This window comes from Tachyglossus aculeatus, chromosome 9 (assembly GCF_015852505.1).
Source record: "Tachyglossus aculeatus isolate mTacAcu1 chromosome 9, mTacAcu1.pri, whole genome shotgun sequence".
NCBI classification, from domain to species: domain Eukaryota; kingdom Metazoa; phylum Chordata; class Mammalia; order Monotremata; family Tachyglossidae; genus Tachyglossus; species Tachyglossus aculeatus.
The window spans coordinates 13,987,398-14,014,503 of NC_052074.1; the positions used below are offsets into that span (position 1 = coordinate 13,987,398).

The 27,106-nt window shown below is 42.1% G+C and overlaps 2 protein-coding genes across 3 annotated transcripts in view; one reads left to right on the forward strand and one right to left on the reverse strand.

The window, feature by feature from the left end:
- The window catches only part of APLF (aprataxin and PNKP like factor), a 35,403-nt gene extending 16,987 nt beyond the window's left edge, over positions 1-18,416 (forward strand). For both annotated transcript variants that reach the window (XM_038751442.1, XM_038751443.1), the window contains 6 exons: positions 3,644-3,819; positions 5,202-5,605; positions 6,170-6,295; positions 12,848-12,894; positions 13,282-13,323; positions 17,795-18,416. In XM_038751442.1, coding sequence (XP_038607370.1) covers positions 3,644-3,819; positions 5,202-5,605; positions 6,170-6,295; positions 12,848-12,894; positions 13,282-13,323; positions 17,795-18,006 — 1,007 coding nt within the window. In that variant the 3' untranslated portion in view covers positions 18,007-18,416. The remainder of the gene's footprint in view (positions 1-3,643; positions 3,820-5,201; positions 5,606-6,169; positions 6,296-12,847; positions 12,895-13,281; positions 13,324-17,794) is intronic.
- FBXO48 (F-box protein 48) overlaps positions 1-27,106 on the reverse strand; it is a 57,802-nt gene that overhangs the window by 24,921 nt on the left and 5,775 nt on the right. The window lies entirely within an intron of this gene.

A 27,106-nucleotide genomic window follows, 5' to 3' on the forward strand; every position in this document is an offset into this window, starting at 1 on the left:
TACGACTTCTTATGAACTTGTACCAAGATGGTACAAGTTTGGGTGAAGAGGAAGGGGTGGAACTGGGAGATGGTGAGTAAGAAAAACTGACAGGATTTGACAGTAGACAATGTGAGAGTGGAAAGATATCAAAAAGTCTAGGATGGCACAGAGGTTATGGGCTTCCGGGATAGGAGGAACTGTGGTGTTTTTGACGGAGGTGGAAAAGTTGCTTTCTGGCTTAGAAATACTGAATTTGAGATGCTGGTAGGCCATCGAATTGGAGATGTCTCGGAGGCAAGAGAAGATGCAGGAGTGGAGATCAGAGGAGATTTAGGACTAGAGAGAGATTTGGTGATGGGCTTGCAGTTAGTTCAGTGGAACTATGCCACGCTGCATTTAAGGATGACTTGCTTTACATTACTATCTCTGTCCAGATCATTATCGAATTTCTGTCCCACAACCCCCCGCAAGAAAAAGTGCCATTTTCCATCAGCACTTCTGACAAGTAGACGGTGATAGCTACTGGGTGATAGCTGGTTGTCACGAGGAAGAAAATGTATTCAAACTGTCATATGTTCAATGTAATGATGTAGAACCAAAATTAATAAACCTTTCAGAGCAAACTACCACTCAGAAAAGACAAAAATAAAGAGCTGCCGATAGGATAAGAGCTAATTTGATTTTCAGCTAATATTTGCCCTTAATTTTGAACATTAGGTACTAGGTTGTTTTTTGTCAGAAGTTTTACCATATGTCTAGTAAGAGCATTTTAAATGAAGTGGGCCACTTTTAGCCCAAGGTAATTAAGTTTTTAACTTTACCCACCAGCTTGTGTGCATAATTAAATCTCATTAAGGAGCATTACCAGCTTAGAAACATAATTCACGAAAGACAACGGGCTTCTCCTCCCTCTCTCCCAAAAGAGTATTTAATCCTGTCTGACCTAAGCGCTTGATCTCTGTAGTGAGCCCAACTCTGCTTCCCGGGTTGGTAGAACAGAGCTGGTCCCGGCCCACATAATAATAATAATAATAATAATAATAATAATAATGGTATTTGTTAAGTGCTTAGTATGTGCAAAGCACTGTTCTAAGTGCTGGGGAGGTTACAGGGTGATCAGGTTGTCCCACGGGGGCCTCACAGTCTTCATCCCTATTTTACAGATGAGGTAACTGAGGCACAGAGAAGTTAAGTGACTTGCCCAAAGTCACACAGCTGACAAGTGGTGTAGCCGGGATACACCTAGGGGAGACTCCCTTTGCTCCCGCTCCGATTTCTCCATAGCTCACTGCTGAGGGGCACTCAAGGACGGAGCTGGGGAGAGGATGGCAGCACAAAGCAGGTTGGACCGAATCATTTTTCTGTCTGAAGCAAACATAAACCTGCTTCTAGAGGATACTAGGGGAAGGCAGAGGGAGGTTGCTTTCTCAATCACTGACTGGAATATGTTGAGCTTCGTGTATATGTGTGCATGCGAGTGCTTAATATACACTGAGGTTCTAATATTTTTTAAATTGAGGGTTACCACCCGCTTTTCTTTAAAACAGAATTAGCCAGCCGGGAGAAGTTAAGCCATAGTTGAGTTACACTGTCTCACCTACATGGCAAAAAATGTATTACCCTTCCTCCTTGTGAATTGAGGTGCCTTTGCTGAAATTCTTAATAGTTTTCAAGGGAGAATACCGCACATCACCATGTAATCATAAATCCTATGGAGTTTCTTAACTGTTCCCGGGGACTGATCTTTATTGTCCTAACAGTATTAAAAATCAATATCCATTCATCACCGAGACATCCCCAGGGGCCTTTAGAATTACTGTGCCTTCCCAGACATTCCTCCTCCTCCTTTCTGCACCGCCAGGCAAACAAAATAAAAAGAAAATAAACCTCCTGGAGGTGCATGAGAAATAGGCATATAGAAAAATCATTCTTTCCGTTTCTACACTTGACTTTTCTTTAAGATGTGGGTAAGGAGGACCAGAAATAATCTCACTAGAGAGAACAGGCCAAAAGGGACAGATGGAAGGACGGACGGACGCACATATACACACACACACTCTGTTAGAAAGGAAGAGTGGTATAATTCTTTTTTTTTTTCCATTCTGACATAAGGTTTAGGTACTCATCTTGTACTTCCCAAGCGCATAGTACAGTGCTGTGCACACAGTAAGCGCTCAGTAAATACAATTGAATCTTAAGATCAGAGTCAAGTTAGCTCTGGAGAAATTTGGAATCAGCACCCCATTTTGCTTTATTCATTTAGCTTCCTTTACCCCCTTTTTTGTAGCCTTTTCTATGCCCCTTTCCCTTTTTCTATAGAAAGTGCCTTATTTTTTAAGATAAGTAAAGACAGAGGCCTGTATTAGTCTATTGGAAAGAGTACATTTGTGGTCTAGTTCTCCAGGTCCCCTCTGCCTTACCTCACACCTGTTCTTCTCTGCCATCTCTCCCTCATTTTCTGTGGCCCTGGCTCTTCCTTAATAGCACTGCCATGGAAGCCAAACAGCAAAGGCTAAATGGAGATCAGCGTGCAGAACTGCTTCCTCATCCTCTCTACAAGTTTCTCTCCAGTGCCATGACTGTCCTCCACAGCCCCCCTATCTGAGCTCAGATGGGTGGACAGGAACAGTGCCTACTATTAATGTTGATTTATTAGAACAGTTAACATTTAGTGTTGCTTTGAATTATATTTGAATTATATTTGCTCAGGACAAGATCCTGAGCAAGCTATTACTTTAGTTTAAATTAAACCCTTTGGGAGATGTGTAAACTGGCTAGGACTCTTGCAGTAAGCACTTAATAAATACTACTATTACTACTACTAGTATTACCTTCTGTGTGCTTGTTAATTAATGTGGCCTGATGGAAGAAAAATAGGACTGGCACTCAGGAGACCTGGGTTCTAATCCCAGTTTCACCAGTTGCACTTAGCTTCTCAGTTTCCTCGTCTGTAAAATGGGGATTAAATACCGTTCTCCCTCCTGCTTAGACCTCAATCCCTATGTAGGACAGGGATTGTGTCTGAGCTGATTGTATGATACAATAGTAATAATGATAATAATAATAATAATGAGATTTATGAAGCGCTTACTATGTGCAAAGCACTGTTCTGAGCACTGCGGAGGTTACAAGGCGATCAGGTTGGACCACGGGGGGGCTCACAGTCTTCATCCCCATTTTACAGATGAAGTAACTGAGGCCCAGAGAAGTTAAGTAACTTTCCCAAAGTCTCACAGCTGACTAGTGGCAGAGTAGGGATTTGAACCCATGACCTCGGACTCCAAAGCCCGTGCTCTTTCCACTGAGCCACGTCACGTGTCTTACTGAATTCCTTAACTGATGCGATATATGGAAGTTACTTGTCCCATTTAGGTCTTAATCTACAGACAAAATATTGTATCTTAATGCCTAAGGGATGGGGATCTTAATGATTATGAAGTGCATTTTAGTTATTGGATTAAGATCTTTTCAATTGTAAAGTGATCACACTGTAGATCTATTTTTAGACCAATCTGAACTTTAAATTCTTTCCTCTTGCTATTAAAAACTGCAGTAATATTTGACAAGCTTTATAAATAATGTAGAGATAACAAAAATGAGGAACTAATACAATATATATTACTCCATTTCATGATTATTTCTCTTTTTCTATTTTTGGAAGGTACTGGAGTAACTAAAGAGAAAGGAAAAGGAAGAAATGTTCCAGTCTCTCAACTGCAGGGGAGAAAGCGATTGCCTTTATCAGATTTAGAAGATGCTCAAGAAAATGAAAGCGATCAGGGGAAGAAATTAAGAGTGGTTGAACAGGAACTCGAAGGAAGTCTCAGTTCAACAGAGGTAATTTTTTTTTTCCTTTCTCAGGTATCCTCTTGGGGATAATTACAATTGGCCAGGAGTTCGGTTAATTGGGGCATAATTGAATGTATACACTATAAATGTGATAAAATTGAAACGAACATTGGAAATTATAGCCAAGCATACTTAACCACAAAGCAAAAAGAACTCTTGACAACTGCTGAATTTTGGCCCATTTGGGTGTTTGAAATCATATTGCATGTCCTTTTTTTTTTTTTCTGTGCTCAGTTTTCTTGCTTCACTCCATGCATCTCTGCATTAATTTCACTTCAACCTTCATTCATTCGTATTTAGTGCTTACTGTGTGCAGAGCACTGTACTAAGCGCTTGGGATAGTACTACACAACAATAAACAGACACATTCCCTGCCCACAACGAGCTTAAAGTCTAGTGCAGGAGAGACAGACATTAATATAACTATATCACAGATATTTACATAAGTGTTGTGGGGCCAAGAGGGAGGATGAACAGAGGGAGCAAGTCAGGGCAATGTAGAAGGGAGTGGGAGAAGAGGAAAGGGGGGCTTAGTCAGGGAAGGCCTCTTGGAAATGTGGCCTTCAATAAGGCTTTGAAGGGGAGGAGAGTAATTGTCTTGTTGGATTTGAGGAGGGAGGGTGTTCCTGGCCAAAGTCAGGACATAGGTGACGGGTCAGCGGTGAGATGGATGAGATAGAGGCACATTGAGAAGGCTAGCATTAGAGGAGTGAAGTGTATGGATTGGATTGTAGTAGGAGAGTGGTGAATGAGGTAGAGGGGACAAGGTGATTAAAGCCAATGGTGAGGAGTTTTTGTTTGATGCGGAGGCAGGTGGACAACCACTGGAGTTTCTTGAGGAGTGGGGAAACATGCCCTGTTTTTGTAGAAAAATGATCTGGGCAGCAGAGTGAAGTATGGACTGGGGAGAGACAGATTTCTGGGAGATCAGCAAGGAGGCTGATGCAGTAATCCAGACAGGATATGATATGATGGCTTACTGTCCTGCCCACTCCCATCCTCTTCCCTCTTTAGTCTACTGTACATACAGCTGTTCATAGCATTTTTCTAAAACACCATTAAGAGTGCGTATCCCTCCTTGAAGAAAATCTCCAGTTGGACCTCAATTATTTATTAGGTCTTGTGTTATTTATTTATTCATTTGCTTTTATATCATCTAGTCTCACCCTCTTTTAATTGTGGTTTGGTCGATTTATCTCTTTTCCGCTAGACTCCAAGCTTCTCAAGGACAGGGATTGCATTTTATTCTTCATCTGCAGGTTCCCCAAGCATCTCATACAGTTCAGTGTGCACATTAATTACTGGTTAAATATAATTTAATAAATGCACTTGATGAGGATTGGCCTTGCATTTTTTCCCCCCCCACAAAGGAAGTAATTAGACCAGTTGCAGGGACAGTAAATAAAGCCAAGGTGAATACTGCTGAGGCTGAATCACCAAGAAGTGAAAGTCCTTTGGCAAGACTTGACTGGGAGCCCAACGGTGATGATGCCAAACACAGACGAGCTTCTAGAGGCAAGCCCTGCACAGAAGCAAGTAAGGTGGACAGAAGTGACCGTAAAGACCCAAGGGGACATTCTGGAAATCCTGAGTGTCATGAAAACAAGTCATCCCAGTCACAAGCTTCTCAGATTGAGACCCAAGACCTCGATCCTGAGTTATTAAGTCCAGACCCTGTTGCTTCTAGTTCAGCTCCAAACACAACTGTTACTCAAAGTGCTCAGGAAAAGAAGCATTGCAGAATACCTTGCATGTATGGGAAGACTTGCTACAGGTAAAATAGAACTGCATATATTCTTGGTGGTCTCTTGATTCATTGTTTTGATCAGGGCGGGCATAATTGTTGATTATCCTAAAGTCTCTGGGCTAGTCAGAATTTCCAACTTAGGATTAAATTTTAGTCCATCGCAGTGCTTATCTTCAGTTGTTTTTGGAAAAACTGTCATTTTGTATTACCGCAAATGAGTGTATCGTGGTCAAATATTCCTAGAAACTGGGTGGATGCTGAAGTACTTCTTATTAGTTTCCAGAAACTCAGGCATATTAGCCGTAGTTTCAAGTTTTTAGCTTTACAAAGCCTCGTATGCTTGTTCAGCATTTAACAGCCTATAAAATGGTGTTTGCAAAGAGATCCCTGAAGTCCTTTACCCATCCTAAAGCTATCCTGTGCCAATCTAAACCAAAGAGTTGTGAACTGACGAGTTGTTAATAAAATTACTAGTTCAACAGAACGACACAAACATCTAGTACGGTAGATCGGGACATTTTGCTGGAAGCCGCGTTTTAGCGGCTCTAAAGATCCTCTAAAATATTTCCTGTGCTCCTGCTTACTTCACAGAAAAAATCCTGTCCATTTCCGTCAGTTCAGCCATCCTGGAGATAGCGATTATGAAGATGCAGACGAGGCAAGTCAAGATGGTGGTGATGATAGACCAGAATGTCCTTATGGAGCTTCCTGTTATAGGTGAGGGAAATGACCCCTGATTACCGTAAATATTCAGTGGTTTTCTTCTTCTGTTTGGACCCGCCCAGAAAGCAGATTGAGTTCTGAGTCGAAGGTGACAGCAGGTTATATACCAGCTCCTTAAAAGGCAGAAATCATGTCTTCTACTTTTTTTGTATGCTCTAACTGCCTAGAGAAGCAGCGTGGCTCAGTGGAAAGAGCTCGGGCTTGGGAGTCAGAGGTCATGGGTTCAAATTCCGGCTCCGCCACTTGTCAGCCGTGTGACTTCAGGCAAGTCACTTCACTTCTCTGTGCCTCAGTTACTTCATCCGTAAAATGGGGATTAAGACTGTGAGCCCTATGTGGGATGACCTGATCACCTTGTAACCTCCCCAGCACTTAGAACAGTGCTTCGCACATAGTAAGCGCTTTAATAAATGCCATCATTAATTAATTAGTACAGTATCCTGGGCCCCATAGGTGCTCAGTAAATATTGTTGACAGTGATAATGATGCTGTAGGTGAAGATGTCCCAGAGGAGGAGGAGAGAGGAGGTTGTAAAGGGCACGAGAGGTCAGGTTAGAGATACACATTTGGGATTCTGTTGCATAGCGGTGACTGCTGAAGGCAAGTTACCTAATGAACCTCCCAAGCAAATATATGTAGAGCAAGAAGAGCGTAGGACCCAGAACTGAGCCTGATTTGAATACCCATAAATAAAGAGGATGTAGAGGAAGGGCAGCAAGAAAAGAAAATTGGAAAGGCATGATTGAGGAGGAAGGAAGAAAATAAGGGGAAATACTCTTAGCCCCATTATTATCCTTTTTTAATGTTATCAAACAAAAAATGTGTTACTGATTGATTCATATTTTGTACTGCTTTCTAGGCAAAACTGAAATTTGTTTTAGGGATTTACAAGCGGTTCACTCCTTTGCATCTGAATTTGATTTGCAGGAGTTAATTAGGTTTATTTCTATATGCCTTCATGAGAACTTAATGAATTAAAATGATGAAATGTTTGTTTCAGTTCTGATTTCATTTGCATGAAAGTTATTTTGCATGAAAATTAAAAGGAAGACAGATATTAATTTGACTGTTGGATACAGATGGTATTTTTTTTTTTTTACAAAGGGGCTGATTTTTCAAGAAGCCCCCTTTAAACACTAAGTAGACCCCTGCAGCTACTGAATAAAGGACAATTAGCCAATGCAGTTTGCAACTCGTGTTCTACACCCTTATAGGGACCATTTACCCACTTGTCCAATAGAAATGGATAAATATTCCTGTTCTCCTTCTTGCTACCACTTTCTCACTTCTTTCCCTCAGGAAGCAAACTGCAATAGAGGAAATTGAGTTCTGGAAATGTGGTCCTTAGTCATTTTATTTGCTGCCAAAGACGACTATTGAAGGATCATCCCAAATGAGATATAAAATAAAGTGTCCAGATTCTCCAGGGTTCAAGATGGGATAGGGCTGAAAAGGAATGGAAGAAAAGAGAAAGAGAGAGACACACACAAAAGTTGGACAGGCAGAGAAGGAGGGGATGGCTAAAAGGAGAAAGCATAGGGAAAGAGCGAGAACGGTAGAGAGGGAAAGAAAGGGGGAGAGGAGATTCTTAGGTAGGGAGTGCTCTGAGTGATAGGGATCGTACCTAATTCCAACCTATGTATTATTTCCCACCACTTAGTAAATGCTATTACTGCTAATACTACTAGAAGAGTTAAGGAGAAAGACCCTGGTTCATCATTGCTGCTGCCATTAACCTCCTCTTTCACGGTTGCCAATAGTTCCACCACCTCCCAACCCCACCAAAGCTGGGTTTTCTGGTGTGGCTGGGTGCGGTGTCCCTGTCCTACACCTGAGACTCCAAGAAAAGGCTGAATATGGGTCATTTTGGGAACAGGAACTGTTCCCAAGTAGGAACCCCCTTCTCTTCTCTTTCTCCTCCTCCTCTTCTCCCACTCCATTGCTGTGCCCTGGCCACCACATTATATCCCAACCTGACACCCTGTTGTCAGCTGGGAACTCTAATGGATCCCGCTTTAGGCCCTTATGGAGGCAGAATGAAGCCCTCCATCCAATTCAGGAAATCTTATCACCTTAACAACTGGGTGGACATAACTTATGATCGTAGTAGGGAGGGGGATTTAAGAGATCCTTTCCACTACAGTAGAGAAATTTTAAGTTACCGCAGGTTTTTTTTTTTTTTTTTTGGTGAAATTCACTCTGATAAATGACATTTCGCTAGAAAGTTATAGTAACGAGAGTCTTTATGACGATCACTGGGAGAAGGATAAGCTCAGTATGAAAGAGCTGTTTCTCAAACAAAACACCTTAATTCTTCCCGAACTCCCTCTCTGATATTGTAGTTGTAGCCGAGATAATGATACTTTTCATTAAGTGGATGCTGCCATTTCACTACTCCAGCTGGCCTAGTAACTCTGTTGTAGGGCTTGGGTTGAACGTAACCTAGAATAGTTCATAGATTGGAGCAGTTTAAAGGTAAAAGAAAAAACATCCACCTCCTCTTGTTCAATGACTGCATGCTTGACTACTAGCAGAGAGACAGACAAGAGGTGGAAGAGAAGTATCTGCATGAGATCAATGGGACTGCACTCTAAGGAAAAGATTTTTTAAATGTGTAAACAAAAAAATCTCTCCGCATTCTCAGAGGGACTTCATGATTACTAGAAGGAATTCAATAATAAAACTTTTTTTTAAGGTGTTGAAAACTTTAACCAAGTGAGTAGTAGCTTGTAAGGTTGAATGTATTTCTTTGCATTTAAAGTAATCTCCCCCCTGCCGCCCCCCGCAAAAAAACCAGTTATAGTATTCACAACCATCATTTTTAAGAATTTTGAGTTGCAAATTATGACATGTTCTAAAGGTTAATAGGGATGTTCGATCTTGGATTATTTGGGTCATTTTTCTACCCTCAATTTACAAAAACGGACATAATCTTATAAAATGTTAAAGTGTTATGGCTTGAAGTAATATGTTTTAAAAATCATCTTGAAGCCATACAAAGCACAAGCTACATTGGATCAAACCTAGGTTTATTTGAGGACAGCCAGTATGTGGGTAGGGACGTCAGTCTCAGAAAGTGTTCAAGGATCATGTATTCATATTAGTACAAGAATCCTGGCTAGCCCTACGCTTTGAATGGAAAATTCAAACCGTCAACATTTGGATTTCAGTAATCAAACACATCTTCAATTAGGAACTGGTTCCATTGTGAGTCATGGTGTCCTTGCTCATGTTCCAGAACTAAATACACATTGTGCTTTAAATCATTTTTCAAATGGTCCCAGCTAGGTTATGATGACTTGTTATGTCATAGGTTATCTCAGGGAGCAAAACAAACAGGTTGAAATTAGTTTGCTGAACCTGCCTCATTAGCCTTTAATTGATAGAAAGCTGATTAGCTGAAAGAACTGAAAAGCACTAGGGAATTTTAGGACGAGAGGGCTTTTTTTTTTTTCTCCACAGAAGGATATGTCTTCCTTAGTGGCTCCTGATTTTTCCTGGATTTGCCCAACTGACAGTTGTTGCCCCAGGTCCCTTGTGACTCTTGCTGGCCTTGTCACCCTCCTCCCAAGCTTGCTGGATTGTGGGGAATCCCATAACCCACACCAGGATTGCAGTGGGTTGGGAGGAGGGACAGAATTGGATGGGAAGTTGTCAGGGTTCCTGGGGGAGGGCCTGGGTGAAAGTAGTAGACTAGTGGCCCCATAAATGGGAATCTGGTGTCCAGGACAGTCCATGCCAAAGCCATCTTGGGATTTAAATTGACCCTGCGAGGATTTGGCTTATAAAGGGAGTATTCCAACAGAACCTTCCTTTTAAAAATTTTTGTGTGTGTGGGGGGTGTGTGTGTGTGTGTGTGTGTGTGTGTGTGTGTGTGTGTGTGTGTGTGTGTGAGAGAGAGAGTGTGTGTTGAAATAGGTTCAAGTGCCCTTTCATTTCAGACATTACAAATAAGGAAAATTGCATGTGAAAACCATCTTTGGAAAAGATTAAACCTCTCTAGTTTGTTTCCAAAGATGACTATGTTTTTTCTAAATTTCAAGATGTTTTGAAAAATTACTAGAGTAAGTTTATTTAAAAACAACCCACATAGTGGGAGTGCGTGTGTCCTATACAGATGCGGACTAAATGGAACATTGAATTGTCAAGACACGCTGCAGAGCAAGAACAATTTATGAGGGTGATAAAGCTTCCATTAATAAGAACAGAAGTATAGGTGGGCCTTCTAAATTACATGTACAGTTTTTGAATATTCCTGACCCAAATTCCCTCTGCACCAGCTTTAGGAAGTTGCAGTTATGGACAGAGAAAATGTTGAAAATGCCTAGAAATAATTGCTTTTATCAGAAAAGACTCAAGAGGTTGGAAGTTCTCAGCAGTAAAAAGTCTATGATGTCTTCAGAGAATTGCTGCTTGATTTGGAACAAGATAACATAAAAATTAGACCCTGCCATATCATGAAAACATTAGATACTGACTTGAATATTTCTGATTCTAAAAGATGTTTCAAAATAGTCTACTTTTAAAACATCTCCCCAAGGCAGAGTTTGATACGACCGTGGCAAGCCGAATCAAGGGGTCTAATGTTTGATAGACTGAAGAGTGTGTAGACGATTTCAGAACTGTATTTACTTATTGAAAGTAAAAATAAGCCACTCAGATATAGTTAGTTCGCTTCTTCTGACATTTAGAGGTTCCCAGAATTGATTCATTTGTTTGGGTAACAATCCTTTCTCTGAATTAGAACACCAGGGCAAAGCTTACTATACCCCTCTGTTTTTCCAGAATATATGTTGACAAGAATATAAATGAGCATGAGTGCCAAGTCAGCAGAGTAATAATAATGATAATAATAATTATAGTGCTTGTAAAGTGCTTTCAAAGTGCCAAGCACTGTTCTAATCGCTGGGGTAGATACAGTTAATCAGGTTGGACACAGTCCATCCCAAATGGGGCTCACTCTTAATCTCCTTTTTACAGATGAAGTAACTGAGGCCCAGGGGAGTTAAGTGACTTGCCCAAGGTCACATAGCAGACATTGGCGGAGAGGGGCTTAAAATCCCAGGTCCGTCCGGCTCCCGGGCCCGTGCTCTATCCACTAAGCCAAGCTGCTTCAGAAGCATGCTAAGGCTCCAGATGAAGGTATATTCAATTTCCACTGGAGGCTGTTAATGGCAAATAAGACCGCCCGTCTCTTTGCCTCTTCCTTGGCACTTCTGAATCACTCAGGTCATCAGTGGAATTTATTGAGCACTTACGTTGAGCAGAGCACTGTATTCAGTGCTTGGGAGAGTACAGTGTAACCGATGTGATAGACACGATCCCTGCCCGCAAGGAACTTACAGTTTAGAGAGGAGCTGTTGAAGCTGTGCTTATGGTAAATGTTCAACGACGGGGAATGAGACCCTGATCGTTTGAGGCTAAAGTGACCAAATAAGACTGGAGTCTGGAAAGACAAGGCTCAAAAGGAGCCGGGCAGTTAGTTACACATGCCTCTGACTCGAACAAGAGCCAGGAGTATAAGCTCTTTGCAGTCAGGGAACAGGTCTACCAACTCTGTTTTATTATACTTTCCCAAGCGCTTAGTACAGTACCCTGCACGTGGTAAGCACTCAAATTCCTTTGATTGATTTGAATGATTTATTGGAGCTCCTGCAAAGAGCCTTATCAGAGTTATTCCCTCTCCCTTCCCTCCTCCTCCCACTTTTCTTCCAAAGTTAATACTGCACAGAAGTGGAAAGAGCTTAGGCACAGGAGTCAGCAGACTTGGGTTCTAGTCCCATCTGCCACTAGCCTGATGTGTGGCCTTCATTAAGCTCATTAACCTTTCTAGGCCTCAGTGTCCTCATCTGTAAAATGGGAATAAGAGCCATCAAGGGTACTGTGAGAGGTCAGGGACTGTGCCCAAGGTTAAATGTTTAGTAGCATTCGAAAAGTATTAGAAGTATGGATTTTGTATCACTTGTACAGTGCTCTGAACATAGTGAGGGCTCAATAAATAAGATTGATGGCTGAGTGAAAGACTAAGTCTGAATCTTATAATGATGGCATTTATTAAGCGCTTACTATGTGCAAAGCACTGTTCTAAGCGCTGGGGAGGCTACAAGGTGATCAGGTTGTCCCACGGGGGGCTCACAGTCTTCATCCCCATTTTCCAGATGAGGTAACTGAGGCACAGAGAAGTTAAGTAACTTGCCCAAAGTCACACAGCCGACAATTGGCAGAGCCGGGATTTGAACCCATGACCTCTGACTCCAAAGCCCGTGCTCTTTTCCACTGAGCCACACTCCTTCTCTAGGTAATAGAGACATAGGTATATTATATTATAGGTAATATAATAGGTACTTATTAGGTATATAGGTACATATTATAGGTAATATTGACATATGATTTTGGTCTCTCATATGCAGTAAGGACCCCAGATATAAGTGTAGTTTAAGATGAAAATAATTCCTTTACAACAAAATGAAATTTGGGTCCAATTTTATCTATACAGTATATACTTTTGAGTAGTTGCTGTAAACTTGAGCTTCTCTGTTTTCCCAGAAAAAATCCCCAGCACAAGTTAGAATACAAGCATCCTGAATCCCCAGGTAAACTATTTTATTCCTCCTAAAACATGACTTTTCCTACTTTCCATTGTATTTATGACCTGGTCTCTTAGTGTTTTTTTCTTCCATGTTTCACAGTTGAATTGTTTAGTATTTTTGTGCCCCGTCACAGAGTTCTTATTCTGCATGCCTGTCTGCTCCTTGGTTTGTGTGGCTGGTGGGGGTTGGAAGGAAGGGCCAGATAGACTGATGTGAATTTCCCATTGTGAATAAATTTGGATTCTATTTTATATTCACAGTAATTATGACTAATAATTGAAAGTATTTTCTATGATATTAAAAAAGATTTAAAGATTTGTGCTGAATCATATTTCAGTCTCTATATATAGATACATAAATATGTAAATATACATTTTTTTCTTTCTACAGAGACTAAAGTCAAGAGATCTCGAAGGGCAGCTACTAAGGCAGGTTGGTAAATAATACTTTTTGAATGAAATCCAAAGATGGATTACTGCATCATGAGAAAATAATCAGCCATATTTAATGGGCACTTACTATGTGCCGAGCACTGTACTAATTGCTTGGGAGAATACTATACAATAGACAGTGCTTGGCACATAGTAAGCGCTTAACAAATACCATCATTAATTAGCAGACACATTCCTGGCTCATAACTAGGTTACACAAGAAAGAAAAACTGTCGTAGTCCCGTACATAATGTCACCTACAGAATTAGTGAAGAAATCATTAGGTGATTAGTAATTAATAATTAGTAATGATTAGGTGATCATTACTTGCTCTGAGTATTTTCTAAATCAGAAGAACAAATGAAATTAGGAGAATAGAAGAGAACTGAGTTTTTATAAAGTACCAAAAGTTACCCCCCCAAAAAAAATAATGAGCCATACCAGGTATTATTGAGTATTCATCAGTGACAAGAGGAGTTCAAATTATGCCCTGTTGCAGCACATTTTGCATTTGAGCCAATACAATATTCTGTTTCTTCTCACCAAACTTCATGCATGCAAATTGGACTAACTTTTTGGAGAGGCTGCTTGCATTTAAAAAATGGAAATATTAACTACAATAAATTGATCCCCTGCTTTATACCATTTGCTGAACTTAAACCTCAATTGAAAACCTAGGTTGCAAACCAGTTGGAGAAGATTGCTCAAATGAGCAATGTCTAAAAGTGTCTGTTCACTAGTGCATTCTACCCAAACTGTTCTCCAGTAGCCGTAGAAATATATTCACCAGAATAATTTCTAAATTTAGAATAAATTCTAAAGAAACCCTGAAGCAGATTTGAAAGTGCCTTAATTTTGGCTTTGCAGAATGTGTGAACAAGAACAGCGAGAATGTCCATGTGTTGAGAAACTTTGATGTACACCACTATCTTAAAATTTCCGTTATTCTATGTTAAATCCTTGTTATCAATGTCATCCTTTGTCCCAGGACACTGCCATACTTGTTCTGTGACGTCTGTTCATTTTATTTTTCAGCTGACAGCACCCCTTTCATGTCATTTTCAGACAACCAAGTTGTCTGCCCCAATCCTCGACTCCACTCTCTCATTCACCCCTCACATCCAAGCCGTGACCAAAACCTGCCGGTCTCAGCTCCACAACATTGCCAAGATCCGCCCTTTCCTCTCCATCCCAACCGCTACCCTGCTCATTCAAGCTCTCATCCTATCCCGTCTGGACTACTGCATCAGCCTTCTCTCTGATCTCCCATCCTCGTGTCTCTCTCCACTTCAATCCATACTTCATGCTGCTGCCCGGATTATCTTTGTCCAGAAACGCTCTGGGCATGTTACTCCCCTCCTCAAAAATCTCCAGTGGCTACCAATCAATCTGTGCATCAGGCAGAAACTCCTCCCCCTGGGCTTCAAGGCTCTCCATCACCTCGCCCCCTCCTACCTCACCTCCCTTCTCTCCTTCTACAGCCCAGCCTGCACCCTCCGCTCCTCTGCCGCTAATCTCCTCACCGTACCTCGCTCTCGCCTGTCCCGCCATCGACCCCCGGCCCACGTCATCCCCCGGGCCTGGAATGCCCCCAATCCCTCTGCCCATCCGCCAAGCTAGCTCTCTTCCTCCCTTCAGGGCCCTGCTGAGAGCTCACCTCCTCCAGGAGGCCTTCCCAGACTGAGCCCCTTCCTTCCTCTCCCCCTCGTCCCCCTCTCCATCCCCCCATCTTACCTCCTTCCCTTCCCCACAGCACCTGTATATATGTATATATGTTTGTACATATTTATTACTCTATTTATTTATTTATTTTATTTGTACATATCTATTCTATTTATTTTATTTTGTTGGTATGTTTGGTTTTGTTCTCTGTCTCCCCCTTTTAGACTGTGGGCCCACTGTTGGGTAGGGACTGTCTCTATATGTTGCCAATTTGTACTTCCCAAGCGCTTAGTACAGTGCTCTGCACCTAGTAAGCGCTCAATAAATACGATTGATGATGATGATGATGATGATCTGCACGTTCCATAGAGAAAGGTGGAAAAGGCAGAAGTTTAAAGCGAGTTGACTGGTTACGACATCATGACTATCTCTTTCCACTTTGAGTTGTCTTCTTTCTATTGGCATTTACAGTCTGATCGAGTGAGGGTGGGGAGTGGGGAGGGCAAAGGGGCCAGTGATTTCAGGAGGGGACAGTGGGACTAAAGGGGTTTGGATGGCCACCCTCTCCCTGCTCAGAAACTCATCTGATTTCAACACCATTTATAAATCTCTTTAGGTTTTGCTGGAGTCCTGGACTGAGCAAGTCTCTGTCCCCATTTCCTCAGTGGAGTTGGCATCTCTTAGGAGCCAGTTAATTGTTTTGGAACTCCAGTGCTGGAAGCCTAAAGGCTTTAAAAGGAAGCTTTTCCTGACCTGTAGGCAAGGCAAAACCTTCCATTAGCAAAGCCTTAACAGTAGAAGGGCATTTTGATTAGGGGTAGAAAACCAGCCTTCTTTTCGCCAGTCTCTTCTTGCTGCTGGATTTTTAAATATCACCCATTAATACTTTCGTGTGTACGACACCGCGAAAGGCATAAAAGTGAATGCAAAGACTAGGGATGGTCCCTGTCCAGAAGATGCTACAAATAGGTAAGGGGAGACTTCTATTCCAATGGGAATGTGTTTCCTCATGTGCGAGCATGGCGGCTCATTTCTTAACTACTTTAAAAATTATAATGACAGAAATACGAATAATAATAATAATGGCATTTATTAACACTTAGTATGTGCAAAGCACTGTTCTAAGCGCTGGGGAGGTTACAAGGTGATCAAGTTGTCCCACAGGGAGCTCACAGTCTTAATCCCCATTTTACAGATGAGATAACAGACACAGAGAAGTTAAGTGACTTGCCCAAAGTCACACAGCTGACAATTGGCGGAGCTGGGATTTGAACCCATGACCTCTGATTCCAAAGCCCGTGCTCTTTCCACTGAGCCACGCTGCTCCTCAATGAATGTTGCCAACTTGTACTTCCCAAGGGCTTAGTACAGTGCTCTGCATACAGTAAGCGCTCAATAAATACAATTGAATGAATGAGCCCCTTGCCCCTCCAAACAGAATAATGAAAAATACTGCTTCCTGCGGCTATTGCCAAAGTTCAGGAAAGCTGGTGAAAGGTTCAGCAAGTTCCTATTTGAAGCAGTTGACTGAGCTCCATGTAATATATCGTTTGGGCAGAGAGAGCTCCATTAACCTTTTTCTCAAGCTGCTGGGCACAACGGCGGCCAAGAGCCCAGCTGACATTTCCCTAAAAACATATCTCTACTCAGCCAACAACTAACTTCCACTGATGCCGTTTGACATATTTAATTATTAAAAGCATTAATGTAATGCCTGAAAGATCCGTTTGGAGGTAAGTGTTTGGGGCTTTCTCTGAGACATCACTAGCAAAACACCTGGGGATGGAATTCTTGGCTTTGTTCTTCTCACAGCCTATCACTTTGTCCTCTAACCAAGCTGCCATTTTGAGACATTCATTTCCGATTCATTTGAAGCTCTCTCTGAAAGCAGACTGAATTATATGCAGTTTGGTTGTGCTTTTGTTAGCGGCACGGTCTTCTGTAAAAAGAAAATCGCAGGAATCCCAAGAATAATTTGGCAAAGGAAATATGTCTCCGAAAGAAAGGGATTCAAACATCTCACAAATCCCATGTTTGTTGCCCCAACAGATGCTATTTGTATAGGATTAGCCTTCTTAAAAGAGCAGCAAAGAGAGTGACATTTGGATTGCGTGACATTTAATGCTACTTGTCAGAGTTTGCAAGTTGTAAACCCAGAACGAGAGAAATCTTATAACCGTTTGTAGGATTGTAGCATAGAAGCCCACGATTTTAAATGGTGGGTTTTGATAAGCTTGGGCATGGACTAAAAAATATTAACGGATGAGCATCTATAAGGAAGTACATTAGCAGTAATCAAAACAAACAAAATTGGTTTGGGGTTTTTTTGGCCAAGAATTTCCCCTGTACTGTTAATGTCAGCGAACGTGAGTTTTACTGTCAAGGCTAAACAACTTTCCTTATCTCCCTGTTTTCAGTCCGCATTAGCTTTCCTCCATCTTTCCTGTTGTTACTCTTCACCCATTTCTCTCCAGATCACATCTTCTCACCTTCGATCTGTACTGTGCTCTCGTGCCTCCCGCCTCCCACTCCTTGCTCTGGCCACAGAACCCTGTGTAGAACTCCTTTCCCCACCAAATCCATTAGACTACAGCTCTCCCCACCTTCAGGGCTGCCCCGATAATAGTCAGCTTTCCTAATCATAACCTTCTCCTGAAAGCGTACCATGGCAGTTCATTTCCTGGACAGCCAAATATCCTAAAATGAGATCACTGCTATGAAAGCATTTTGGAAGATTAAAAGAACTATACCAATTCAAGGTCTCTGTAGTAATTGAAGCCTCGGGAATTCTTAATCTGATGTTGATGCAGGCAAAAGTGTACTTGATGATGACAGTGACAACGGCAGTGAACCCAATGAGTACGACCTAAATGACAGCTTTCTAGATGATGATGAGGAAGAAGATGAGTATGAACCTACAGATGAAGATTCTGATTGGGAACCAGAAACACCAGTCAAAGAGAGCGAAGATGTTGAAGGGCTCTTGAAGGAAGCAAAGAAGTTTATGAAAAGAAAAAAATAACTTTGCCTGAAAATATTCAGTATGAAGTACAGGCTTTCTTGTAGAAACGCATCCAGGGATTACAGTGGCATAATTCTTTCTTTCCAACTTCTTGATAGGCTTGATCTTTAACCGCGCATTTCCGTAGCTGATATCTTTATGGGTGGCCTTCAAAGTGGGGGAACTGTCACTTAGTTATTGTTTACATAGTTTAATATTACACATAATGTAGTTGCACTGGGATATTTTTCTATCCTTTCTACTGAGGAGCTGAAGAGAAGCAAGTGACTCTTCTTCCCCATTCTTTCTCTGTGTTTATAAAAAGTGCAAGTTAGGGAACAAAATCAACAAAACACTTGATTTTATGCAGATTTCTGCTTAATGAAAAATAGACTTTGTATTTAAAAAGAATAAATATATTGTGCAATTTGTGTCCTGTCTGGATTATGTCTTTAATAAGGAATTGTAACTGTGTTTCTTCAATGGCGTCCACAGATAATTTTTAAAACAGTCGGGATTTGTAAAAATGAGTACCTTCATAAAATCCCTGGCATATTTTTTCAGTAGGTTCAATGCGAACAGTGTGATTACATAAGGAACTTCAACTCCTGGAACCTGGACAGAAATCAGTCCAAAACATGTTACTGAAAGGAATTGAATCGGTATAGAAATGTTCACCAAGCAGGGAATGCCATTTTATACTCTACAGCTACCGTATATTTTGCATTTCAGTGTAGAAAGACTCAAGCAATGTCAAGGATAGCTTCCTTAGAGCACTTACTGTGTGCAGGCCACTGAAGCTTCAAAAAACATTTTTAGCTCTCAGTATACAGGAAGTACTCAGATAAAATGCACATTATGGCTAAACTCACTGTCCAATATTTCCCTGCTCCTAAGTGAAATAGTGAGCACTCAATTTGGCCATAACATGTGTTTTGGTCAGATCGCTATTAGAGAATTAGGGAAAGAGTATCAGAGAAGACAAGCCTGCTTGAGTGCAGAAGGCTGCAGTGTTGGAATAAATGGTTTGTGTTTTTCTGGCATTAGAGTGAGTATCACGATGCAAGTTTACCTTTGGGAGTTTTACAAGAATGCAGCCTCATATTATAGGAGACCTGGGGGGTAATTGGCTTGGTATTACCCCGAGTCCCCGAGTTCTCATATAATGCAAGGATTGAGGTTTGTTGGTGGTTTTTATATAAAATAAAATAATGGTACTTCTCTGCTTTCCCTGCATTGAACTCTTTTTCAGCTTCTGGTCTGCTGCAGCCCCCCAAAACAATGTCAATTAGCACTCCCCAAGAACTTAGGGTAGACAGATTCCTTGCTCACAAGGAGCTGAAAGTCACTCATTACAGTGTTCTGCACACAATGAGCATTAATGATTAAGACAGAAAATAGCTACTAGAACCATGTGCTATAAATGTACAGCACCCTTTTCCTGGTTGGAGCCCAGCAGCAAAATGTATAGGTCCCCTTAGTTTCCAAGGAAGTTTTACACTTATAATAATTGCAGTATTTGTTAAGCACTATGTAGTAAGCACTGTATTAAGCGTTGGAATAGATACAAGATAACCAGGTCCCACCTGGAGCTCCCAGTCTAAGAAAGAGGGAGAACAGGTATGGAATCCCCACTTTACAGGTGAGGGAACTGAGCCCCAGGGATGTTACGTGACTTGCCTAAGGTCACACAGCAGACGAGTGTTTTAATACGGTACTATGCACTCAGTAGGTGCTCAGTAAATGATCGATTGATTAGAACTGCCAATAGAGGTTCATGAAGTGCTGATCTTCAGCCTTGTCCTTTTTTGCCTAAAGTTGTTTTTCAGAAAGGAGTAGGTGATCAGTAGTTTTAGTCAAAACATTTGTTGCATTAGAACTAAGTGCTTAGTACAGCGCTCTGCACACAGTAAGTGCTCAATAAATACGATTGAATGAATGAACTAATTCAGCTAGGAAGGAGAGAAGAAGAAAAGAGATGAAAGGCCCGGTTGGATCGATCAGCTTGACATCCTGAGTCTTTCTTGGAGTTCTTGGGAGAGAACAAGAGACTCGATACCAACCCTAAAAAAGTGCACAGTGTAGCTGGTGAGACAGACAATAAAACAAATAAGAAGAAAAAGGAAAAGTAAATGTGTAGCCGAGTGCTTGAAGTAATAGGAAACGTAAGTTTATATCAGTAGAATTGCTTAAGTTAGTTATTAGGACACAGGTGTTTTTGCTGGGGCTTAAGTAGGGTTGTTGTTGTCGTCTTATGCCGTCAAGTCGTGTCCAACTCATAGTGACACAACTCTCCGGGAACACCCCACTTCCATCTGCAGTCGTTTTGGTAGCGTATCCACAGAGTTTTCTTGGTAAAAATACAGAAGTGGTTTACCATTGCTGCCTTCCGCACAATAAACGAGTCTCTGCCCTCATAAGCGCTTAGTACAGTGCTCTGCACACAGCGCTCAATAAGTACGACTGAATGAATGAATGAACTCTCTCCCGTGCCGCCGCTGCCCAGCACAGCAGAGTTTTGACTTGTAGCAGATTGCCTTCCACTCACTAGCCACTGCCCAAGCTAGGAATGGAATGGGTAAGCCTCTGCTTGACTCTCCCTCCTGTAGTCGTGACTGATAAGCACTTAGTACAGTGATCTGCACACAGCGCTCAATAAATACGATTGAATGACTGGGCAACTGGAAACTCCCCAGGTGTGACCCTGAGAAGGGTTAAGTTGGGTAGTTAAGTAGTATTCCAGGATCATAGGAGGAGGTGTGGGGAAATAATAATAATAATAATGATGGCAGGAGTGTCCGTCTAAAGGGCTGAAAGGATGGTTTAAATTGCAGAATGGTGGAGGGGAGGGTGGCAGGGGGAGAGTAGGAACCCAGGCCTGTGCTGCCTTTGTTTCCCGCCTCCTTGAGTGTGTTTACAAGCCATTTATAATAATAACAATAATGATGGCCTTTGTTAAGCGCTTTCTATGTGCCAAGCACTGTTCTAAGAACTGAGGGGGGATACAAGGTGATCAGGTTGTCCCACAGGGGGTTCACAATCTTAATCCCCATTTTACAGATGAGGGAACTGAGGCCCAGAGAAGTGAAGTGACTTACCCAAGGTCACACAGCAGTCAAGTGGTGGAGTTAGGATTAGAACCCACGACCTCTGACTCTTAAGCCTGTGCTCTATCCATTACACTATGCTGCTTGTCATTCATTCAATCATATTTATTGAGCACTTACTGTGTGCAGAGCACTGTACTAAGTGCTTCTCATCCCACGAACTCTGAGCCTAACAAACTGCAGTGTGGTTTAGTGGAAAGAGCACAGGCCTGGGAATCAGAGGATCTGATTCTAGTCCCAACTCCTCCACTTGTCAGCTGGGTGACCCCGGACAAATCACTTCCCTTCTCTGTGGCACAGTAATCTCATCTGTAAAATGGGGATTGAGATTGAGCACTGTATGGGACAGGGTCTTTGTCCAACCCTAGAGTGTAATGGAAAACTAATCTACTCTGGAGGCCTGACAGACGGTTGTTATTCTATCAGATTTTGGTGTCCAGTGTGTCTGAGTCTTGTCAGGGAGGCGGTGCTACCGGTGTCTGACTATACTCAATTCTCCCAAAAACAAACCTTGACAAACCTACGTCCCTGACAAACCTTGTTTTATGGGAAATGCACATTATATAACATGCTCGCAACTGATTCTTCCAACCTCACTTAGCGTTCTATCCAGCAAGACACGCATAGTGTTCAAAAATTGTTCCCTAATTTCCTAGTAGCTTTCATTCATTCAGCCGTATTTATTGAGCACTTACTGTGTGCAGAGCACTGTACTAAGCGCTTGGGAAGTACAAGTCGGCAACATATAGAGACGGTTCCTACCCAACAACGGGCTCGCAGTCTAGAAGGGGGAGACAGACAACAAAACAAAACCTCCCAAAAGGTGCAGGGAAAATGTACTGTGGAAGAACTGAGTGTACGTAATTGAAAGTAGAAGATAAACTGATGGACCTGAGGGCAAAAACAATGGCAATAAAGACAAATAGTGGTTGTGGACAAAGTAATTCTGAAGAATGTCCTTATAATTCTCTCTTTCCCCGACTACCTCAGTCTGTGTTGGGTCTGCAATTGGACTTGGCCTTTGGCCTGTTTTACCTAGAGAAGGTAAATGCTAACCTACCAAATTTTTGAAAGGTTTTACAAGTAGTTTTTAAAAAGTGCCTAGATTAGCAGGAATTCCATTGCCTTTGAAAATTTTGCATTGGTTCTGCCCACACTGAAGAAATGGTGCCGCCTTCTCTTAAATCACCCCCATCCCCTCTTCTGCTCCCCCAATGTCAGCCTAAGAAAACATGAAGACATGCCACTCAATGATTCTTTCGCAAGCGGAGATTCCCAAGCAAACTCAATAGAAAGGGGTTTGAAAAAGAGGTAAGTACATTTGGCCAGCTGCCTGATTTCCTTTAGACCTGCCCTGATTTCTATCCGGCCTTGGATGGGCCTGTATGTTCTGGATAATTGACTATGTGCTCTGCACATAGTAAGCGCTCAATAAATACGATTGATGATGATGATAATTTGAGCTAGCTGTGAAATCGGAAAAAGAAAGAGAAAACTTCTTGGGCTGGTTCTGTAGCCTTTCCTTAAGCAGAGTTTTAAAAATGGGAAGGTATCTCTGTGGCAGTGACCTTAACCCTGCCAGTTTTACTTCTCCTTGAGTCTGACAAATCCAGACTCTGGGGTCTTTCTCAAGCACCCCACTTCTGCTAAAGTGGTGACCCTGGTTGGGCTCATACTGATCTATTAGCTATTAGAGAAGCAGCATGGCTCAGTGGAAAGAGCCCGGGCTTTGGAGTCAGAGGTCATGGGTTCAAATCCCGACTCCACCACTTGTCAGCTGTGTGACTTTGGGCAAGTCACTTAACTTCTCTGTGCCTCAGTTACCTCATCTGTAAAATGGAGATTAAGACTGTGAGCCCCCAATGGGACAACCTCATCACCTTGTAACCTCCCCAGCGCTTAGAACAGTGCTGTGCACATAGTAAGTGCTTAATAAATGCTATTAATATATAATATATTAGCTGGCCTCTTGGCGGGGAGAGAAGGGAGCAGATGGGTTTGGTAGTGAGACAGCATGGCCTAGTGGGTAGAGAATGGGGCTGGGAGTCGGAAGGACCTGGGTTCTAATTCCAGTTCCGCCACTTTGCTGCGTGACCTTAGGCAAGGTACTTGTAGAGAAGCAGCGTGGCTCAATGGAAAGAGCCCGGGCTTGGGAGTCAGGTCATGGGTTCTAATCCCGACTCCGCCACTTGTTAGCTGTGTGACTTTGGGCAAGTCACTTCACTTCTCTGCCTCAGTTACCTCATCTGCAAAATGGGGATTAAGATCGTGAGCCCCACATGGGACAACCAGATCACCCTGTATCCTCCCCAGTGCTTAGAACAGTGCTTTGCACATAGTAAGCGCTTAACAGATACCGAAATTATTATTCCTTAACTTCTCAGTGCCTCAGTTACTTCATGTGTAAAATGGGGATGAAGACGGTGAGGCCCTATGAGGGATGTGGACTGTGTCCACCACGATTAGATTGTATCTACCCCAGTGCTTAGTACAGTGCCTAACACACAGAAAGTGCTTAACAAATACCATTAAAAATAAAAAGGGAGCACAGTGCTTAAATTTTCAGGGTCTGTTACAGGTGCCCTGGTTGAATTTTCTAAGACTTTGTCATTTGTAATTCCACGGTATATACCCTATGTTCTACATTAAAGTTAATTCAATGCCAGCCAAAATCAATTGAAATAGCATTTCTCATCCTTCAGTATGGTCCAGAATTCTACTTTGCTCAGCTAACCCTGCAGCTACTGACTAAATGTCACCACATATTAATATTTTACGCACTAGCATTCTGAGCTTCCTTCATCTGAGCTGGTGCCCTCATCCGTTTTCCAATTTGGTGGATGCTTGCTGCTGCTCTTTTCTTTGGGGAAAAAAACCAAGTGTTGCTTTTACTAGATTTTGTACGTGGTTTCAAAATTCAAAAGTCAAATCTTTGAATACAGGCACTTCTTGCTAGTTAGATTGCCCAGTGTAGTGCTTTCAAACAAAACATGAGTGTCCAAAGACCACAGCTTTATTAATATAATTATGTATTTGAATGCAGAGCCTCAACTTTTGGGGCACATATTCATTTTTAAGGATGATACATACGTATTTAAAATAGTTCAGGAAACAATCTAATTTTCAGTTGATGTTGCATTTCAGGAATTTCTTAAATGACGCTTTAACAAATCATGTAATTGTTATTATTAAACCATGAATCACTACCTGGTTATATATATATTGCTTTTTAGTGTAACAGGTTTGGGTCCACTGGATTGCAAATTATTAGAGAATTACCATTAAAAACTTTGGGACCTCTGTCAGTGTGATCTCATTTTCTACATTTGCTATTTTTACATATATACACATTGCTGTATTGTGCCTGTGTACAGAGGAAAAAAAGAGTCCTTCAAGTCCAAAATAACATTTCCTCTTGCCTTTGTGTTTTTTTTTCCCAAGGCAATTCTTTGTCTTAAGTTAATTTAGCTTTCTAAAATCAATTTTGAGAAATGACTCAGGTATCAATAATTTGACATGTAGATCTTTCATTCTCTATAGCTAACCCATTAAATCTGGCACTGCCCTCAATAAAAGAAATCAAGAGACCTGATACATAAGATTATGTCTGAGTCCTTGTAGGAGGACATTTTTCTAGGATGGATGACCAGTTTGGATAAGCAGCGTGGCTCAGTGGAAAGAGCCCCGGCTTTGGAGTCAGAGGTCATGGGTTCTAATCCCGGCTCCACCACTTGTCAGCTGTGCGACTTTGGGCAAGTCGCTTAACTTCTCTGTGCCCCAGTTACCTCATCTGTAAAATGGGGATTAAGACTGTGAGCCCCATGTGGGACAGCCTGATCACCTTGTACCCTCCCAGCACTTAGAACAGTGCTTGGTACATAGTAAGTGCTTAACAAATACCATTATTATTATTATTATAGCCCTCAGCTCTTCTGGAGGCCATTAACTCTCCTGGGAGACATTTACCTTAGGAAATGTTTCTGTTTGGTAATTATTGCTACAGAACCAGTATCTCAAGGTGGTAGTGAATTTGGCTGGAACATAATAGTTCCTCTCACCTTAATTCACATTGTTGCAGCAGTTGCTTTATCGAGCACCCACTTGGTGTGGTGCACTGTACTAGGCATTTGAGAAATCAAAATAATGAAGTGACACATTCCTTGCCTCCTGAAACTCCACCTGCTTGCAGCTGCTTAATGCAATGTGCAGTTTAGAAAGGGCTTTACAGTGCTTTTCATTCATTCCCATCTCAGAGCTGTGAGGCTATTTTCATCAGGCTTAACAAACGAAGCAGAGGAACAGAGATGTTGCCAAGAGGCTATCCAGCAAGTGAGAAGCCGAGGCCAGAAGCCGTGGACCATGACTGTGATGGTCTGGTCAATCGATGACTCCGTTTAAAATTTGCTTCAGGTAAAAAACTCTCCTCACTTGAGTCTCATCTTTCTGAGGAATTTGAACCACTTGGGTTAAATCTCATGTACTTACATCAGCTCTCGGTAGGGAGTGAGTTTCAGTTGGACTGAAGCTAATCTAGATTTGAGTTTTCTGCCTTAAGTGAATTCTGACAGCCCATGGGTCTGTCTTACACTACCTCAGGGCCTGAATCCACTTTGCCGCCACTCAGAGAGCAAGAAGCAGTGTGATGTAGTGGACAGAGCACGGGCCTGAGAACCAGAAGGGCGTGGGTTCTAATCCCCTCTCTGCCACTTGTCTGCTGTGTGACCTTGGGCAAGTCATTTCACTTCTCTATGACTCGGTTCCCTCATCTGTAAAATGGGGATTAAGACTGTGAGCCCTGTGTGGGACAGGGACTCCATCCAACCTTGTACGTACTCCACGCTTTAAACAGTGCTTGGCACATAGTAAGCATTTAAATACCATCATCATCATTATTATTATTAATTATTATTAACAAATACCAACATTACTATTATTGGAGCAGGGGAAGAGGGGACTAGGGGTTAGGCTGGTGGCAGGGCTGTCTGTGGACTAGTTGTCTGGGGGAGGCTTAAGAAAGATTAGTGTTGGGTAGGTTAGAATGGGAGAAAGGGTGAAACCATGAGGAAGAACTAGTAAATACAGTCCAGATACAGATCCAGGGATACCTAAGTACATCTCAAGATTCTGGTCAAATCAGAAGAGAGAGTTCTCTGTTTCCAATGAATTTCACAACCAATTTGTGCTGGGGTATTTTTGTTTGGTCATTAGGTCATGAACACTTTAGGTTCCATACCGCACACTTTGTCATTTGGGAAGAACAAAGAAATTTGGGGGAATTGACATTGATGAGGCTAAGATTACTAGGATTATCGGTTGCGCTCTCCAGAGCCCAGGCTGATTTCCATCTCTGGCCAGAAATATGTGCTTCTATTCTTCCTGATGGAGTTGTAACGAGGCCCCCAGTAGGAGGCTAATGCCTTCCCCGACACATCTGGCCTTGGCTCTGACACGGGCGAACCAACTTGGTCCTGCATTTTAAGATCCCCGGTAATGGGTCACACAGTGGGTAAAAGCTTATCCCACCAACCCCCTGTGTGCGCACAAAAGGCCCATAATCTACTCAGATGCCGGGCCGAGAAGCAGATTTTTCCACCAGTGCATCTGAGTGAAGGCCCGCAGCAGCACATTTTCCCTCTGCATTTGGCAAAGGCTGACCCGAATGATAATCCCGCTCACTGAACTCGTCACCAGGGCATCAGCCTCAGTGGGTGTCAGCCTGCTCCTTCCCAGAAGCCCACATGCGGAATCAATAGAAATGTTCGGGGGGTGGGGGGCACGAAACAGACAAATCTACCAACTTCATTACTAAGCATCTGATCTCACAGGCTTTTACACATCAGAGTCTCAATAGCAATATTAAAAAAGCACCCATATTCCCAGGCCTGAATTAACAATTATCTGTCCGGTAGGGTTTTGTCATTCACCTGCTTGAGGGCAGGGTAATGGATGAGATGACCTATCAGTACTCCTTCCTGCATTGAGAAGCAGCGAGGCCTAGTGAAAATTGCCCAGGG